This window comes from Rhopalosiphum maidis, chromosome 3 (assembly GCF_003676215.2).
Source record: "Rhopalosiphum maidis isolate BTI-1 chromosome 3, ASM367621v3, whole genome shotgun sequence".
Lineage (NCBI taxonomy): Eukaryota > Metazoa > Arthropoda > Insecta > Hemiptera > Aphididae > Rhopalosiphum > Rhopalosiphum maidis.
In genome coordinates, this window is record NC_040879.1 from 49,985,677 (window position 1) to 50,003,227 (window position 17,551).

Genomic DNA, 17,551 nt, shown 5'->3' on the forward strand with positions numbered 1-17,551 from the left:
GCATCGATGGAACTTGTGCAGTTGCTATCACGGCCACCGCTGACTTTGCGCCTGACTCGATCGGGACGGGCCGCGGCTTCGCCTGGATGCAGTCACGGGGAATTAGGATATACTCGTACAGCTGCTACATATCTCGGAACGACACTGATGCTAACTTTGCCAACTTCCTGGGAGACGTCGAGCAGTCTGTTCGCTCAGCAGACCCGCACTGCTCGGTTATCATCGGAGGCGACTTTAATGCCTGGTCCCAGGAGTGGGGTTCAGCGCGAAACGATGCTAGAGGTTACCAATTAAATGACCTGGCTGCTAGCTTGGACCTGATGGTCGGCAACGTTGGCACCAAACCTACGTACCACAGAATAAATGCCGAGTCAGTAATCGACGTCACGTTCCACCGCTGCCGACCTCGCCTCGCCCTCACACTGAAGAGTCATGGACGAAGTTGAATCGGCGAGTGATCACAGATATATTCGGTTAACGCGAACTCTTGATCATGACGATCCCCCTGAACGCCTCAGAGGATGGGCCTACAGACGGCTCAATAAAGACGCACTAGCTTCACATCTGGCAACAGCGCCTCTGCCCGCTACCGATGAAAACACACCTACTGAACAAGCCGCTGACCAGTTAATTTTATACTTGACATCTACTTGCGATGCGTGTATGCTGCCGAGGGCACCGCCGCCATCCGGCAGAAGGCAAGCCCACTGGTGGAACCAGGAAATTGCCGCGCTACGCGTTGAGTACGGTCGACTGCGTAGAAACTACAACAGGCATGGAGTCGGAGATTGCCGATCACCTCTTCTCGAACTCCCCAGCGACGGACTGGGCACTCGAGCCTCACCCACCAGCAACCGCAGAAGACGAAACCGTTGAAGACTTCACCCTGGCAGAACTGGGCCAACCCTCCAAAAGACTTCCCCCCGGTAAGGCAACCGGCCACGATAGTATCCCCAATGAGGTCTTAGCCAAGGTATTCCTCCAGAAGCCTAACACTCTACTTAGTGTCTACAATAACTGCCTGGCCAACACCACTTTTCCTTCTCGATGGAAGAAATCCAGATTAGTGTTACTGCACATAGGCCCCGGCAAGCCGACAACTGAACCGTCCAGCTATAGGCCGCTGTGTATGCTTGATTCCTCGGGGAAACTCTTAGAGCGGCTAATTCTGGCTAGACTTGACACGCATCTCGATAGTACTAGTCATAGATCACCTAACCAATATGGGTTTCGTCAAGGCAGCTCGACTTCTGACGCTATTGAGCGACTGCTGAACGCCGCAGACGGCGCAGCATTTGGTGCGGAACGGCACAGGGATATTTGCGTGACTGTTAGTCTCTCGACGTGAAAAACGTATTTAACACGGCTCCCTGGAAGAGGGTGGATAACGCTCTCCGGGTCAAGAATGTACCCTCGTACCTCGTGAAAATTATAAGATCCTACCTTCAGGATCGATCCATATTGGTCGGTGAAACACTCCACCGTCGAAGTACGACGTGCGGCGTGCTTCAAGGCTCGGTCCTCGGGCCGGCCTTGTGAAATGTCTTTTACGACGACCTATTGGACATGGAAACCCCGTCGGTTGTCCAACTCGTGGCATTTTCCGTCATAGGCATTGCCCGCACAGGCGAAGCAGTCGCTGCTCTGCTCAATCCTGTGCTAGCTAAGGTATCGGCTTGGATGGAACAAAATGGACTGAAGCTAGCCCCTGTCAAAACTGAGGCCGTAGTTAGGAAATACAAATATGATGTCCCGGAGCTTCTGGTTGAAGGACACGCAATTCCTATCAAACGGTCAATGCGATACCTCGGCGTCGAGATCGACACGCGGCATTCGTTCACCAAACATATATAACAGGCCTTCCGCAAGGCTACTGACTCAGCGAAAGCCATAGGCAGACTGATGCCCAACCTCGGCGGACCGTCGCAAAACAAAAGAGCGCTTCTTGGCACTGTGGCAAACAGCAAGATGCTATACGCCTCGCCGACTTGGGCCCTCCATGGTACAAAAACGGCTGAGAACTGCGCAGTGCTGGCAAGAGCACAGAGGGCCGTTGCGCTCCGCACAATACGTGCTTACAGGACAGTCTCGACCGAAGCATCGTCAGTATTGGCCTCAATGCTACCTGCGGACCTGCTGGCAATAGAAAGAGCTAGAGTTCGGGCTCACCTGGACGTTCAGGCCGACGTCGCCTCGAGCATCGTTAAAAAACAGGAGAGAATAATCAGCATTGCAGCTTGGCAAGCTCGGTGGGACCGGTCTGTTAAAAGCAGATGGACACACCGGCTCCTCCCTAACGTTGGGCGCTGGTTAACAAAGCCACCGCTAACCCTGACTTTTCGACTGACGCAGGTGCATACGGGGCATGGATGCTTCCGGAGTTACCTGAAGAGGTTCAACCGAGCAGACAACAGCTATTGCGTATACCGAACCGACCCCGACGATACTGTTGAGCATACGGTTTTTATCTGTCCAAGATGGCTTGACAACCGCGGCCGAATGACCTAGATTATGAGGCAATCTCTGAACGCGGGCGACGTGGAAGAAATCCTGTGCGGTCTCCTGCCACACGACTTGCCAGAAGACGCCCAAGCCCGCAGCAGAATTATTAAACAGTTCGAAATTAATCGCTCTCAGTTCATACGTATGGTCGAGACAATTCTGTCGACCAAAGAAAAGGATGAACGCGAAGATGAGGCCTTGCAAAAGGCACAAGGGAACGTGCGCGTTGCACGGCTGTGACTGCTCTGATGGAGAATGAGACAACCAGAGCGGCGGGCTTCGATCGGCTGGCCAACCGGAGGACAGGCACGCGAACTCAAGGTCAGCCCGAGAAGATCAGGAATAGGTCCAGGAAGTACTGAGTCGGGGAGCTGTCCCGTCTACCCCTCACATATGTATAAATATCTGATATTCTAAATAAATCAATAAACGATGGCTGCGCCGCAGAATCAATACGAAAGCAGATCCCGCGGCGTCGTTGGTTATAACGAAAAAAAAAAAAAAAATATTTAAAAATATTTGTAATCAACGCTCACGGGGTGAACAATTATCTCTTGCATCTATAACGAAGTAAGAGTTATACATATTATAATTACAAACACCAATTATATATCTACAATCCTAAAATATGAAGTTAGCTCTTTTTCTGCACCAACAAAATTAGTGCTATTGTCACTGTAAATGTGGGCGCAATGTCTGCATCTAGACATGAACCGGAAGAGAGCAGCCATGAAAGCACTTGTTGTTAAGTAGCTAACGAGTTCTAGGTGTATAGCCCTGGTAATAAAACAAACAAATACCGCAATATAGCTTTTAATAGACTGGACCTTGCCGTGACTTTACTGTGACCTCGAATCTGTGTGAGGCCATAAAAATCTACCCCTATTCTAGCAAAGGGCCGTTCCATAGTACCTCTAGCTCTAGTAAGAGACGCCATCAATGGTGCTCGTAAAGCAGGATTAGTTTTGTACCATATGAGGCAATTATGCACTACACTTTTTACAATTATCCGTCCCCTTATTGGCCAGAAGGTGCCTTGAATATGTGGTCCGATGTGTAACAAATGTTTGTGCTCGTATTCGAACAATAAGCGAATTAGTCTGGACTTTGATGGTAGTAAAATGGGAAACATCATGCTGTCTGACAAGTTTGACTGAGACAAACGACCACCTACACGTATTAGCCCAGAGCTATCAATGAAGGGGTGTAACTTTTTTAACTGACTTTGTTTAGATAGTTGCTGATTTTTACTTAATTTGTCTAAATCATTATGGAAAGCATGCTTTTGAGTGTGAAGTATCCAGGTTGTTTTTGCATTAGATAACTCAACCACAGTCAATGGGCCCTTCTTCCTGAGATGGCATCTTGCTGAGGGAATACTACAGTTTGATTTATATTTTAATATCCATGCTGTAATGCGAATGAAGCGCATGAAATCGGAGTATTCATCAAGCAAAGTGGTAGTAGGCAGAACGGTAGCAAGAATCAGTTTGACTTGTCAGGTTTCAGGAACTTCATCAGTTAACAGAGCACACTCCGGCTAGTATTTTCTATCTTGGCTTAACCATGAGGGGCCGTTCCACCACAACTGGTACTGAGCGATTGAACGTTAATGCCTCTGGTCATTTTGTCAGCAGAATTACTGCTGGTGGGAACATGCATCCATTACATTGGACTGGTGAAGTCAATTATTTGTGCTACTCTGTTAGCAACAAATACCTTTAGTGGTTTAAAAGTGTTAATCCAAGACAGCATGATTGTTGAATCTGACCAAAGCATTATGTTTGAAGAATTTATAATAACTTTCATTTTAGCTAATTCAAGTACAACATGATCAAGCTCAGCCATACTCACTGCTATCTAGCGTTGATACATGGGTACTACAAAATATTAGTGATAGTAAAATGCTATTTATATTTTATTTATATAGTAGTAGCTATTGTTATTGCTATTGTGAACTAGGAGTGATAAATAGCAGCTATTGCTATTTTTGTTTTTTTTTGTAATCTGAACATTCTGAGCTACTATTTCCTTGTGGTTTGATGTTTTTATACCATAACTGAAAGTATTCTATCTTAATAAAAACTATGTGTTATTGTGTTAGATATACACATTAACAGTACCAGGGTCTGTGGATAAATGTATCCAATTAAGAATTTTATAACATTTACTCAAGCCTATCTTTAATAATTTGTGTACTAGATGCTACACTAAGATAGTTCCCTTTCTTTGATGAAAACTATAGATTTTCTGCTTAAGTGGTGTCACTGGACGCCTCCTTCACTCAAGTCCACAAGTCCTGTATTTTGCTTTAAGCTCTTAAAATGTACTTATTGTATTATATGTGTAGACCATAGGTTCTCAAACTTATTTCATCCACCGCCCATCTTGAGAATCAAAAATTGTCTAGCGCCCCCTATCCCCCCCAAAAAAAATTAACTGCAAAAGCATCTGTTATATCTTTTAAAAATAGATATTACAATTTATAATATATAAATATGCTATATCTAATTTCTGAGTTCTAACATAAATTTTAAATTAGCTTTTTGGATGACAGCAATTAAAACGCATACTTTTTCATACTTAAAAGTATTTTTATTAAAATCATGCTAAAAAGGTTATGAATTCAAAATATAAAATTTACTTAATGTGATGGAATCCATGTGCATTAACGAGTTTGTTAATATCTGGCCCAAATTTACTCAAAAACAGCCGTAAATCACCGCGTTCGGTAACAAGCAACCGATTTCTCTTTTTTGTTAGCAGTGTTGCTACAGCACTGAATCCACGCTCAGACAAATACGATGATGGGAATGCTATCAGAAATCGTTGAACAATCGACCATAAACTAGGGTACAGTTCCATGATTGGCTTTTGCAGCCAAAATTCTTGATAGCCATTCTTGAATTTGAATTTGATTTCCTCATTTGTGGTCAATTCTAAAAGTTGTTCTTCTAACTGGGATGATTCTGCTGTGTTGACATTTGAAAAAGGATCTAATACCCAGTCTGGTATGTCCATGTTTAAAATGTCCTGGAATCGATCTTTGAAATCATTGTGGAGGTTCTCCAAGTGTTGACAGTAAACAACCAAGTCATCATTGATAAAAGATGCTGCTGCTAAATTAGGAAAGTTATTAAATTCACGTCTACCAATATTTCTCTTGTATAATAGCAGTTTGGCAACGAATGTAGAAATGACAGTTTTTGTTTTAATCAAGTTCAAGTCGTCACCTTGAAGTTGGAGATTGACATCATTAAATAACTTGTAGAGGTCTGTCAAGTACGAAATATCATTCTTTGATGTGATGCGGTTATCCCGAAGTCCTGTGTCTCTGTTTTTCAGGAACTCTATCACAGAGTCAAACAGATTGTAAAATCGAGTCAGACAAGTACCTTTTGACAGCCAGTGCACTTCTGTGTGAAGCAGCAATCGATTGAAATCTTCATCATTAGCAACGCAAAGTTGACTAAATAATCTGTCATTTAGTGAGTTGCTTCTGATTTTATTAACTGCTCTAATAACATAATGCAGTGATTTATGCAGGCGTTCACTCAGATTTTTTGCAACTAAATGCTGGCGATGAATGACGCAATGTACAGCAAGCACGTCTAGAACTTTATTTTTTAAATACGCTATGAAGCCTTTGTGTCGCCCTGTCATAGCTGGGGCACCATCAGTAGCAATTGACATAATATTCATCAGAGGGATTTGCTTTTCATAACAAAACTTTTCCAGTGTATTAAATATGGTTTCTCCTTTTGTATTTGTCTCTAAATTTATCGCAAATAATAGTTCTTGACATATTTTCTCATTTTTTATAAACCTCACGTATGATAACAATAATGCTTCATTAGCTGGTAAAGTGGACTCATCCAACTGAATTGAAAATTGACAAGTCTTCAAATGATTGCACAATGATTCTTCAATATTTTCGGCCATCTCATCAATTCGTCTTTGTACAGAACTATTGCTCAAAGGAATTTTTCGGATAATATCTGCCGCTGGTTTACGGAGCACAGTTGTTATTACTTCTTTTAATGCTGGTAAAATTAAGTCTTCCCCAATGGTATGCGGTTTGCCTGTTTTAGCAATTAATAGTGATATATTGTACGACGCACGAAGCCCATCATTATCTTGCTTAGAAGCCGCAGAAAAAAGCGTTGATAAAGTAGGTTGAGCTACGTACTTTTTTTCCATATTTTGAAAGTAAGACACATCTTTGTCTTTCATATCTGAATGCATTTTATTAAAATGATCGAGTAATCGAGAAGGTTTCATTGCTTCATTTGAAAATGTTTTTTGAGGCACATTGGCGATGATGGATTTGTCCGACTTTGAATAAATCCGTATTTTATGTATTCCGCACTGTATTGTCTTTTTTTCTTTTTTGCTTCCGACATAGTTTTCACTTATATATTTGTAAATATTTAAGATTATTATAAAATATGTATTATCATTTTAATTCCTTGTTTTGAGGTGAAATTAAAGCCTATATTGTGACTATGAATAAATTGAAAAGAAATAAAGAATAATAAATCATAATTATAATAAAAATTATTTTGGTTCAATGCTGAGTATTGAGTTTTTAATTCCACTTAATAGATGGCGCTGAGTGTACGTACTGTACTATATGAAAACATTTGTGTTCCACTGATATTACTCCGTTTCTAGTCCTGTATATCTTAGCCCGTGAACAAAACTAATAAATACACAAAATAATTGCATACCTAATAATTGTTGAAATATACAATTAATATTAGTATGCATACATTGTAAGCACACGAGTGCACGTGTCAATATATTATGTATCATTGTTTAATTTTCAACACCAGATATTGCATATGCAGTAAACATTGGTAGTCGTTTTTTAATAAATCTGAAAGGGCGCATTGGAATTTAATTAAGCGTATAATTCGTTATATTTAAAGAATATTTAATTATGGTTTATATTTCGATAGTAACGCACAGTTGTCGTTGGAAATATTTAACGTTGCAGTCTATGCAGGTGACACTGAAACACGACGTTCAACGTCAGTGTATTTGTTCAAGTATGGATTAGCTGTTGTATCATTGACTTCACAAGACAAAACTAAGTATCATTATCGTCAACGGAAGCAGAATATATTTCGGCAAGTGAAGCAGTAAAAGAAATTATGTGGATAACACTATTGATCAAAAACTTATCGACAATAGGAGGTAAACAACTAATATTATACACAGAAAAAGAAAGTGCTATACATTTAGTGAAGAATCCGGAATTTCACGAGAGGACCAAACACATAGACGTACAATATCATTTCATAAGAGAAAAGTATGAAGACGAATTATTTCTACTCCAGTACATTGGGGCAGAAGATTAGATTGCAGACATCTTAACCAAGCCATTGGTAAAAGATCGTTTAGAAAAATTGAGGGAGGGTGTTGAAATAAACAATTAAAAATAGTATGCATACATTATAAGCACACGGATGCACGTGTCAATATATTGTGTATCATGTTGGTTTCATTCATCCCAAGCAGTATGGAGAAAAGTTGCGATGTTACAAACATAAGTAAGTTGACTTTAAAGTTTAAATTACCTTTTCATTAATAATAAATGAAATGCCTAGTCAATTAATAATAATAGTTAATATTTAGGTTTAATTGAAACCTGTAGTAACTGTCTAGGGGCCTATGACACTGTGCACATGTTGATAACATTGCTATTGCTACCTCAAAATTGTATAGCGGAAGTTTTTGTAACTGTAGTGGCATATTATCTTGAACATGTGCAATCAGTGATCAGTAATAATAATAATTACAATTTTGTAATATCATTTAAATATTATCAATCAACATGGCTTGAATGTCTATAAAATGCAAAATAATAGTTTTTTTTTTTATCATACAACTAAATACATTTTTAACTTAATCTATACCATTGCCAATAGGAAATAATGCAGATATATTATCAGTGAGTGACACTGTTTGGCGAACCAACAATGTGTTGGAAGTTAGTCGCCGACATCTTCAGATAAACATGCAAAACCGACACAATCCAGGTCCATGGCTGTTTTTGAATAATTATATTTTTATTTATTTAACACTAGAAAATAAATATATCAATGTTACTCACTACGTTTTATTCAAATGGTATTGTGATGGATTATAATGAAGTAACTGATGGTGAACAAATAAGAGAACCTTAGCATCAAATATAAATAGATAAATAAAGAAATTTGGATAGATCCATGAGGCTGTTTGTTGAAGGACGCTACTCAATGGCAGAATTTTTAGTATATCCTAAGCATTTAATACTAACTTTTGTGTAATGTAACTTCTGCTGTTATCTTTTTACAACCTCCACTTCAAGAAGAACTAGCATTATTATCACTCCATGTTGATGAGCATAACGAACGACAGGAACTGAAACCTCAAGCTTTTCCTGTGCTCCCAGCTAATGTTTCACCACAGGCACCAGTTTTAAAACCATTGTACGTTGATCAGCATCAGGAACTGGTTCGTGAAGATATAATTAGTACGATTTACCACGTAGACCAGCAGTACACATTCTTAGAGATCGTATGATTTTTCATTATAATATCACCTACAGATTTCCAAAAAAATATACTAACAAATAAATTTTTGTCTTTGGTTTTTAATAAAATCGATACATATGATTCAGATGAAGATGTATCTAATGAACCTGTGATACCATCAATTATTAACATCGAACATGAAGACTAGACAAGAAAGTAATAATTATCTGAAATTTGTTTCTAGTTAAAGTAATTGATTAAAAATAAAAATGTTTTATTATTTTAGTCATATCAATAGTACAGGAAAAATACTGTATATGCCTGTACAGTCCGCCAACAGTAATAGCTCATCCTTGTTTATACCATGATTTAAGATAATACTGGTTAGACGACGAAATGTGATACCTAACATGACCGTCAAAAAGAATATATAATCTGGATCATGTGCCAGAACTGACTATAGGCGCTCCAAACGAGAAAATTATGTACTAATATAATGTATGTAGTATGATACGATAAAATTGATTAAATTTTAAGTTAATATTAAAAATCTTAAAAATTAAAATATCAATAAAAGCCTATGAGATACCCTAGACAATATTATTACCTTTATGTTTGATTATAGGTAAATTGACTCTAATATTAAAGCTATCAGCATAAAACTGAATCTGCTGAACGTTCGTAGGATAGAGACTGCCCATGCGGGTATGACGTCCCCTTAATTCGTGACGCGACCGTCGAGTTTAAAACGCCACGGCAGAACGTTCTATATCGTCGGGGCAGAACGTTGCTTATTGCTCGAACGGAACGTTGCATATCGCCGGGGTTCGGTTCGCGGTTTCATTGTTCATTTACTATCGCTTTTCCATGCGACTCTGGTGTAGTGTTGTGGCATCGATGTCAGGTAACTGACGTCTATGTGTTGATCGCTAATTTTCACACCACTTTTGAGTTACATCAAAAGGCAGTGATTTCCCCAAAAGGCCTCTAATCTACTTTATCGGCATTCGTGCCGTCTAATCATTTTACTTCATTAACCCTTCGCAAACATTTTTATTACCAAATAAATAATCCTATCCTTTCCATCGAAACTGATAAAATATACAATTTTTTTGCGTTTTGCGATGTCTATGTATTCTTCCATTGCGTAACTGTGCAGTATCTTTACACGATCGTCCATCACGAATATGTTGTACCTGAATCGAATTTTCTGTCTGCATATGTCGATTATGGTTGCGCCGTTGTGGAAAGTGATCTCATCACTATTCCCGAATACTTGTTTTGTCCACAGATATTGTTTTTTCCTTCAGCGCTAACTCATTAAACACGAGTAAGACTTAGCCACATGGTTCGGCAGTCACTTTGCGAGTTTGATGAATCAAATTACCAAGTTCTGACTTATCTCAATCACTAGTCAATGCTTTGAGATAAGTATGATCACAAACACAGTTAATAAATTAATAATATTACGACCGTAATGCGTGTATTATAGGGTACCCAATTTCAATCTCGTATCATGAATTTATTGCGCTTCAAACGTTACCAAAATATTGTGCAATGCATCAACTGTGTGGATAACAAACGGAAATGTGTTTCCATAATGCGAAGAACAGCACTAAATTACCATCTGCCGTTTTTAAAATGTGCGCCAAATATTTTTATTTCTGTCGGACGTAGAACCACAGAAAATGAAAAAACGGTCGATTGAGTGAGTGATGATCGCGGCCCACTTTCCGCCTCGCGAACTACATTTGCGTTATAGCTTCTCGACATAATGCACAAACTCATGTATTTAACTCTTGATAGCATGCACCGCATTTTTATGATTATATGGTCACCACAATTGATTCATTATTCATACATGTGACACAAACAACATTTTCTCTCATACTTTCAACTGTAAAGTAAAAGTTAGATAAGAATGAGAATATCATTACGATCATAGAGTATAATTTATAAGTGTTTATTTGGATTAATGATTTATGTGTGTGTGTCAATGTAAGCATACTATAAGTTTTCTTTAAATATTTTAAAGCTCCACTCAAAATCTAAAATAATTGTAAGAAAGTAAAGAAAGAGATAGGTAGTACAGAAATACTAAATAAATATTATGAAATCAGAATAATGCCCATCTACTACCCTAATTAATAATGTTTAGATTTTGTTTCTTTAAAGGCTATAGTTTCTGCTAAGGTTTTTGAGTGAAAATAGTGTTTAATTAGTAAAATTAAGCATTTAATTTGTGGTTAATAAATGTGCCTTGTACCCCATGGCCCTTGTGACCATGCCCTAAGTCTGGGAGCACATAATTATTATTAATACTTTAAATATTAATATTAATATTTCCTTATGGCTTACAGTACCGCCTAGTCAAAAATTCTTAAAATATGCTCTGATAAGAGGTTATTCCCGTTTTCATTCTCTTCTAAAAAAAAAATGAGACGTATTGTCATTGTTTTCGATCTCGATTAGTTCTAAAATAAATTATTTAGCACATGTATAAAACTACAGCAATTTAAAGCAGTGTTCGGCAATAACAAGTCGGCGTATACGGCTCGCTTTAAATTTTAGAACATTATTTTTTATTCATTTCAAAATTTTAGACAGTATGTAATGTTTAGGGATAATTTCTTATCATTACAATTTTTATGTGAATATGTTACCAAGCTATGATTTATATAATTTTCTTTTTTCTTATTTTTTTACTGAACTTTTTATTGACGCAAATCTTTGCTAAATTTGGGCTTTAATTTAGCTGGTTGTTGTTTATAACATTGATAATTGCTGTTTCCAATCCATAAACCAGTTTCATTAATGCATCTGTAGGTATGATCAAGTGGCCTTCACTTCTGAGGTTAACAAATCGCTCATTGTCAACAAAAGAATCAATTTCCTCTGAAACAATTAAATTAAAGCAAGCGGTACAATTTTTCTGAAATGAATGTTTGTTTGGAATTGATAGGTATAATATTGAATTTCAGTTTCTTCGAAACTTTTTTTTATCAATCTGTAATCTTCGATTAAATATTAATTAGAGTTAATTTTAGTGAATTTTTTGTGTGTGTGATCGAAAAATCTTCAAAAGTTTGATTAGATAAAGAAGTGAGAAATATTTCGTAATTTGAGATATTGTAGACATAAATTGTATTTTGGGACTAACCTGGGCGTCTTGAGTGTTGCCGTTTGTGGAAACGCCGTCTTGATCAAATTCGTCGTCGACGTTTTGGAGTGGAGTTACATTTGTTCTCTTTCTTGAGGTGTCTGGTAGATTGCGGGTTTGGAGAGAACTGCTACCCCTATTTGAAGGCATGTTAAAACGGTAACGAAGTATATATATTTTGGTAATCAGAGCATAGAGGACAACCTGCTGCGACGGCTACTGATAACCAACTTTTGTACTACTTCAAAATTCGTATTCATCATCATTACAATAAAAATCTATCACAGCCTTAGCAAAGAATTCGTTTAGCGTTTACAAATATTATACATTTTAAACACCAATAAAATTTTTTAAACATTATGCATTTATTTAAATTTAATTAAATAATATCTACACTTTGTCACTTTACTTTTAATACATTATTGTAATACTGTATACATTTATATTTTGTACTTCTAAAGCTGTAAGCTTTAATTATCAGTCAAGTTATGGAAAATAAACAATTTATAAAGATCAGCAAGTTGTATTTTTTCATTAACTATATTGTTCTCATTGTCTATATGTGATAAAATTCTGTTGGCAATAATCTAAAGATAATTACGACTCAGCTTGATTGTTGTATTGTGGTATTTTTGATAAAATAAATCTTTAGACTTTTTTTAGGTACAGGCATAAAATAAGTTTCCTGAATCAACAAATTAAATTAATTTCAATTTTATTATTATAAAAAGAGTTATTCTTAGTCACTAAAATTTTTTTAGCCATAAATTTCACGTCATCACGCAACTTAAATTTATCAATGCTCAATTCTTAAACCGTTCCCAATTAGTACCTATAGTTGTTGATTTTGTGATGCTCATTATAAACGTTCTAAGTTTACATTAACGAACTGAGTTTAGTTTTAATAGAAACCGTCTAAATCCATAACTTGATAAGTTTTATAATGGCATTTTATGTAAACAATTATTTTTTGATTCCAAATAAAAATATATGAAATTTATAATAAATATAATTTCCAAAACAATCAAACTCTTTCAAAAATATCGTGCATAAGGTTCCATAACTGTCTATATTATACTAGATAAGGTACACACGTTATCGTATAAAACCCAACTAATAGTAATAATCCGTTATCGTCAATTTCGTGGTTTGAAAAATTTTTAAATAAGCATTACGATTATATGGTTTTATGCATGTGCGGAGTACAATCTAGCTGTCTCGGATGGTGTTTCAATGTTGTTCGAGCACCCATCGGTTTCACTCAGCATTACGGCCAAAACAGCTTCTAATATAGTCTCAAATATCTAAATGTCTTCTGAAGTCATGAGAAGTTGAAATCCTTGGACATAAAATTCTTTTAAATTTTTATTTTTCACTCCGGTCAAACACTTTATGCGGCAGAATATTTTTACCATATGAGCAACATCCAATCTAATATAAGTGGCTCGGATTTTTTTTTCAATTCCAATTAGTTATCTAAATGCATAATCTACGTAATCGTTCAGACCTACCCCATTACAAAATGATCTAGATATTGCCGCTAGCAATGCTCGTGAATAATTGCAAACAACTTCATTCAGAGGTCGGATACCAGTGTATCGTGCTTTTCTGATACCATTTGGGTAACAGAGATATGACCAAAAGGAGTACTAACAATACCTTCATATAAAAATAAACTTGCCGATCATAAACCCAACGACGTTCGTTTAAGCTTTTTCGTAAATCCGCCAGATGCATCTACAGATAATTTACAATACCCTTTACATATACTGATCTGGTTATTTGTCCAACGAGACTTGCTCACAACTGCACAAGGGTGGATTTGACATGACTGATTTTAGTTATTTGTTTACAATTATTTGAATAGTATAATTATATGTTGATAGATTAAAAAATTAGGGGCACAGTCGAAGTATTAGGTCAGTAGGGTTCTATAATTGTTGCAGGCTAAACCAGAAATAAATTGATATCTGCGCGCTCTATAGTAGGGTAGAGTTGCCTACGTTGGACCACTTTGGACATTTATGAGTATTACAGCTAACAATTTAAAATAATAAGTATTTAACTGCACTAAGATGATAGCTAAACATGTAAACAACATTTTGGCATGGTTGGTTTTTTTTTTAATGTTTCAACAGTAACATCTTTTTACTTTTCAAAAATGCACCAAGTGGTCCAACATAGAGAACCGGTTGCCCAATTTGGACCGCCTATATCTTTAATTGGACCACCTATATCTTGTCCATATACACTCCTAATATTTAATTATACATTTTGTTCATAAATAAATTAGAAATAATTAAATCAAATTATCTCTTTTGGAATATGTAAAAATATACATACATTATATTTATTAATAAAAACAGATACCTTTATAAACAAACAAATTTTTAAAATAATAAAATAATAAGTACAATTTAAAAGTTATGAGTCATACCATACTGACTAGTAATTTTTATAAAATAAACAACATTTTTATACCTTCTTGGTTAAATTTTAAAAATAAACAACATTTTTAGAATAATATAATAAAAAACAATTTTAGAATAATAAAATAATAAGTACAATTTAAAAGTTATGAGTCATACCATACTGACAAGTAATTTTTATAAAATAAACAACATTTTTATACCTTCTTGGTTAAATTTTAAAAATAAACAACATTTTTAGAATAATATAATAAAAAACAATTTTAGAATAATAAAATAATAAGTACAATTTAAAAGTTATGAGTCATACCATACTGACTAGTAATTTTTATAAAATAAACAACATTTTTATACCTTCTTGGTTAAATTTAAAAAATAAACAACATTTTTAGAATAATATAATAAAAAACAACTTAAAAGTTATCAGTCACTACTTTACTGACTAGTTTAAAATCAATCATTTTACAAAATTAATATTTTCAGTCTTAAGTTATAATTAAGTCTTTATACCTAATAAATTTAAAATATAGGTAATCATGGTCTTTATTTAATTTTAAATATTGAATCTGTAGTAATTTTTACTGGTCACTTTTTTCAGTACACCAATGACACTCTTCAAATGTGTCACCACGATTCAATCCTAAACACTCTTCATGAAACCATATTGAACATTTTTTGCACATGACCATATCAATTATTTTTTCTTCCTGACAGAGAGGACAGTACCAACTAACATTACCAACATTTTTTGATGTAGATGGTATATTTTTCAATTTTTTCTTTTTATGATGACTTCCTTGTTCATTCAGTATCTTTTTCTTTTCTAATTCCTTAGATTTTTCAATTTTTTTATTTTTGGTTTTAACACCATCAATTTTTGCTGCAGAAAAAAGTTTTTTTTTTGGTGGTCCTTTTTTTATTGTTTGCTGTGCTCTACTGCTTTCTAGTAAGTTTTTATAGGGACTGCTTGTTAAAACAATTGCCTTTTGTGCAGATTTTTTTGGTTTTGCATTAGTATCTCTTTGAGTTTTGGGTATAGGTGAGATTTCTTCAATAACTTTCAAAAATGTAGACCTATTTATAGTTTTATCAGTGACAGTAATATTTTTATTTTCTTCCATATCATTTGTTTTACTGTTTAAATACACTTGATCATTTTCCATGTCTTCACTTACATTCTCATTAGGAGTAGGAGATCTATTTAAATTATTTGAAACAATAAAATGATGATCTTCAAATAAATGTCTATTTACTGGCCAAATTCCAGAGCCTCGGAAACCATTTTCAGCTGTACCTATTGTTGCTGCACGACCATACGCTTCATTTAACAAACCTGTAACCTGGTATTGAGAAATAGTTTTACCATAATTCTGTCTTAACCACTTTTCTTGAGTTTGTATGTAGTATAATCCCAATGGTTTGAAAAATGCAACGTCGAGAGGTTGTAAACGATGAGTGGTGTGCCCAGGTAGTTGCAATAAAATGATACCATGTTCCTTAGCAAATAATAATGCCTCCAAATTTTTGCTGTGTGTTGTGTGTCCATCCAATAATAATAAAACTGGCTCATCAATTGTAGATTTTACACATGAATGAAAATGTTTTAACCAAGATACAAATAGTTCAGAATTAATGTATCCAGTGTCAGAAATCTCAACTATACTACCTGAAGGTGCACCAATTTCTAATTCCTGGCGCTTTACGTTTCCTTTTAAAAATTATCATGGGTGGAATATAAAATCCAGCAGCATTTGTGCAGCAAACAATAGTGGTATTAATACCTCTTTCTCCACTAGTTATGGACCCAACATAACGTTTGCCTTTTTGAGAGATAACTTTTTGTGGTTTCTTCTGTACTGTTGTAAACCCTGACTCATCAACGTTAAAAACTCTATTAGCAGTTAATTTATTTTGATCTACAATTTTTTCCAATAAGTCAAAAAAGCTCATAACATTTTCTTTGTTAAACCCTTTGGCTCTAGCCATCGATGTTGCTTCAGGTTGTCTGAGTACTATATTTGGATTTCGTTTCATAAACAAATAAAACCATTTTTTACCTGCTATTTTCTTCTCTTTATTAAATTTGTGATTTAGAGAATACTTTTCTGCTATATCGTATGCTAATTTTCTTATATCAGTAATAGTATATCCAAAAAATAAGGAGTCTAAAGCTAAAATATGACTAACCAATTCTTTTTCCATGTCTATGTTAAACGTAGTTGGTGTACCAAATTTTTTCTGTCCATTAACAAATATATTTTTATTGTCGGAGTGCCTCTTAATTGTAGCTTTTGGAACACCATATACTCTTTGGCACTGATTGAGACCATAAATGTTGTTACTATATGCTCTGATAGCATGTTGTAGGTCTTCTTCTGACCATTTTCCATATTTTCCACGTTTAGCCATGTCTATAAAATAAAATATATGAACTATTTGAATGGTCCATTTTTGGAAACTATTGGTGGTTCAATACAAGCAACTTTGTTTTTTTTTAGAATAATTAATGAATACATTTCAATATCAATATAAATGTAAATTATTTTAAACGATTAGCTTCTATACAAAATTGCTTATAACACCATTTATAAATTAAGTGTAGTTTACTTACCTATTTTACTGTAAAAGCTTAAGGGATATTTAAAAAAAACAGCATGAAAATGACGGTTTTTGGATTAAGTGATATCACATTGATAGCGATGATTGATAACAATATGTGATAATTCCAAAGACGTTTTAAAACGGTTTTAAACAAATGTATGAATGTTATAATCATTAGTTATGTTTAACAGCTGATTAATTGAGGTGGTCCAATTAAAGAGCCGGTCCAATATTGGCGACTTTACCCTATAAATTAGTATTGTTTATATGTACCCTCACAGTTTTTCAAAGTAAAAAATAATTGCATTCATTTAGAAACTTTGAAACAAAACATTATA

At 35.3% G+C, this 17,551-nt stretch overlaps 3 protein-coding genes and 1 pseudogene across 3 annotated transcripts; 1 reads left to right on the forward strand and 3 right to left on the reverse strand.

Annotated features, from left to right (window-relative positions):
* Positions 1-3,265: 3,265 nt before the first annotated feature.
* Positions 3,266-4,350, reverse strand: LOC113557973. Its single transcript, XM_026963510.1, has 2 exons — positions 4,172-4,350; positions 3,266-3,881 (listed from the first exon to the last, which is right to left on the reverse strand). The coding sequence occupies exons 1-2, from the start codon at positions 4,348-4,350 to the stop codon at positions 3,266-3,268; spliced, it is 795 nt and encodes a 264-aa protein (XP_026819311.1).
* Positions 4,351-5,142: 792 nt separating this feature from the next.
* On the reverse strand, positions 5,143-6,905 carry LOC113557972 (SCAN domain-containing protein 3-like). The gene is given in 2 exon segments (XM_026963509.1): positions 5,143-6,806; positions 6,809-6,905. Coding segments are annotated over 2 exon segments (1,761 nt in total).
* Positions 6,906-7,973: 1,068 nt separating this feature from the next.
* LOC113557971 lies at positions 7,974-9,401 on the forward strand (annotated as a pseudogene).
* Positions 9,402-15,190: 5,789 nt separating this feature from the next.
* LOC113557970 lies at positions 15,191-17,021 on the reverse strand. The gene is made up of 2 exons (XM_026963508.1): positions 16,394-17,021; positions 15,191-16,320 (listed from the first exon to the last, which is right to left on the reverse strand). The coding sequence occupies exons 1-2, from the start codon at positions 17,019-17,021 to the stop codon at positions 15,191-15,193; spliced, it is 1,758 nt and encodes a 585-aa protein (XP_026819309.1).
* Between the last annotated feature and the right edge of the window lie 530 nt (positions 17,022-17,551).

What these genes read in the sequence shown, in the direction of transcription:
- LOC113557973 (XM_026963510.1), bottom strand. Translation starts at nt 4,350, where the DNA reads ATGGCTGAGCTTGATCATGTTGTACTTGAATTAGCTAAAATGAAAGTT. An exon ending in ATTGACTTCACCAGTCCAAT is followed by an intron (nt 3,882 to 4,171) that starts GTAATGGATGCA and finishes ATCAAACTGTAG; the next exon opens with TATTCCCTCAGCAAGATGCC.
- LOC113557970 (XM_026963508.1), bottom strand. Translation starts at nt 17,021, where the DNA reads ATGGCTAAACGTGGAAAATATGGAAAATGGTCAGAAGAAGACCTACAA. An exon ending in CATAACTAGTGGAGAAAGAG is followed by an intron (nt 16,321 to 16,393) that starts GTATTAATACCA and finishes AATTTTTAAAAG; the next exon opens with GAAACGTAAAGCGCCAGGAA.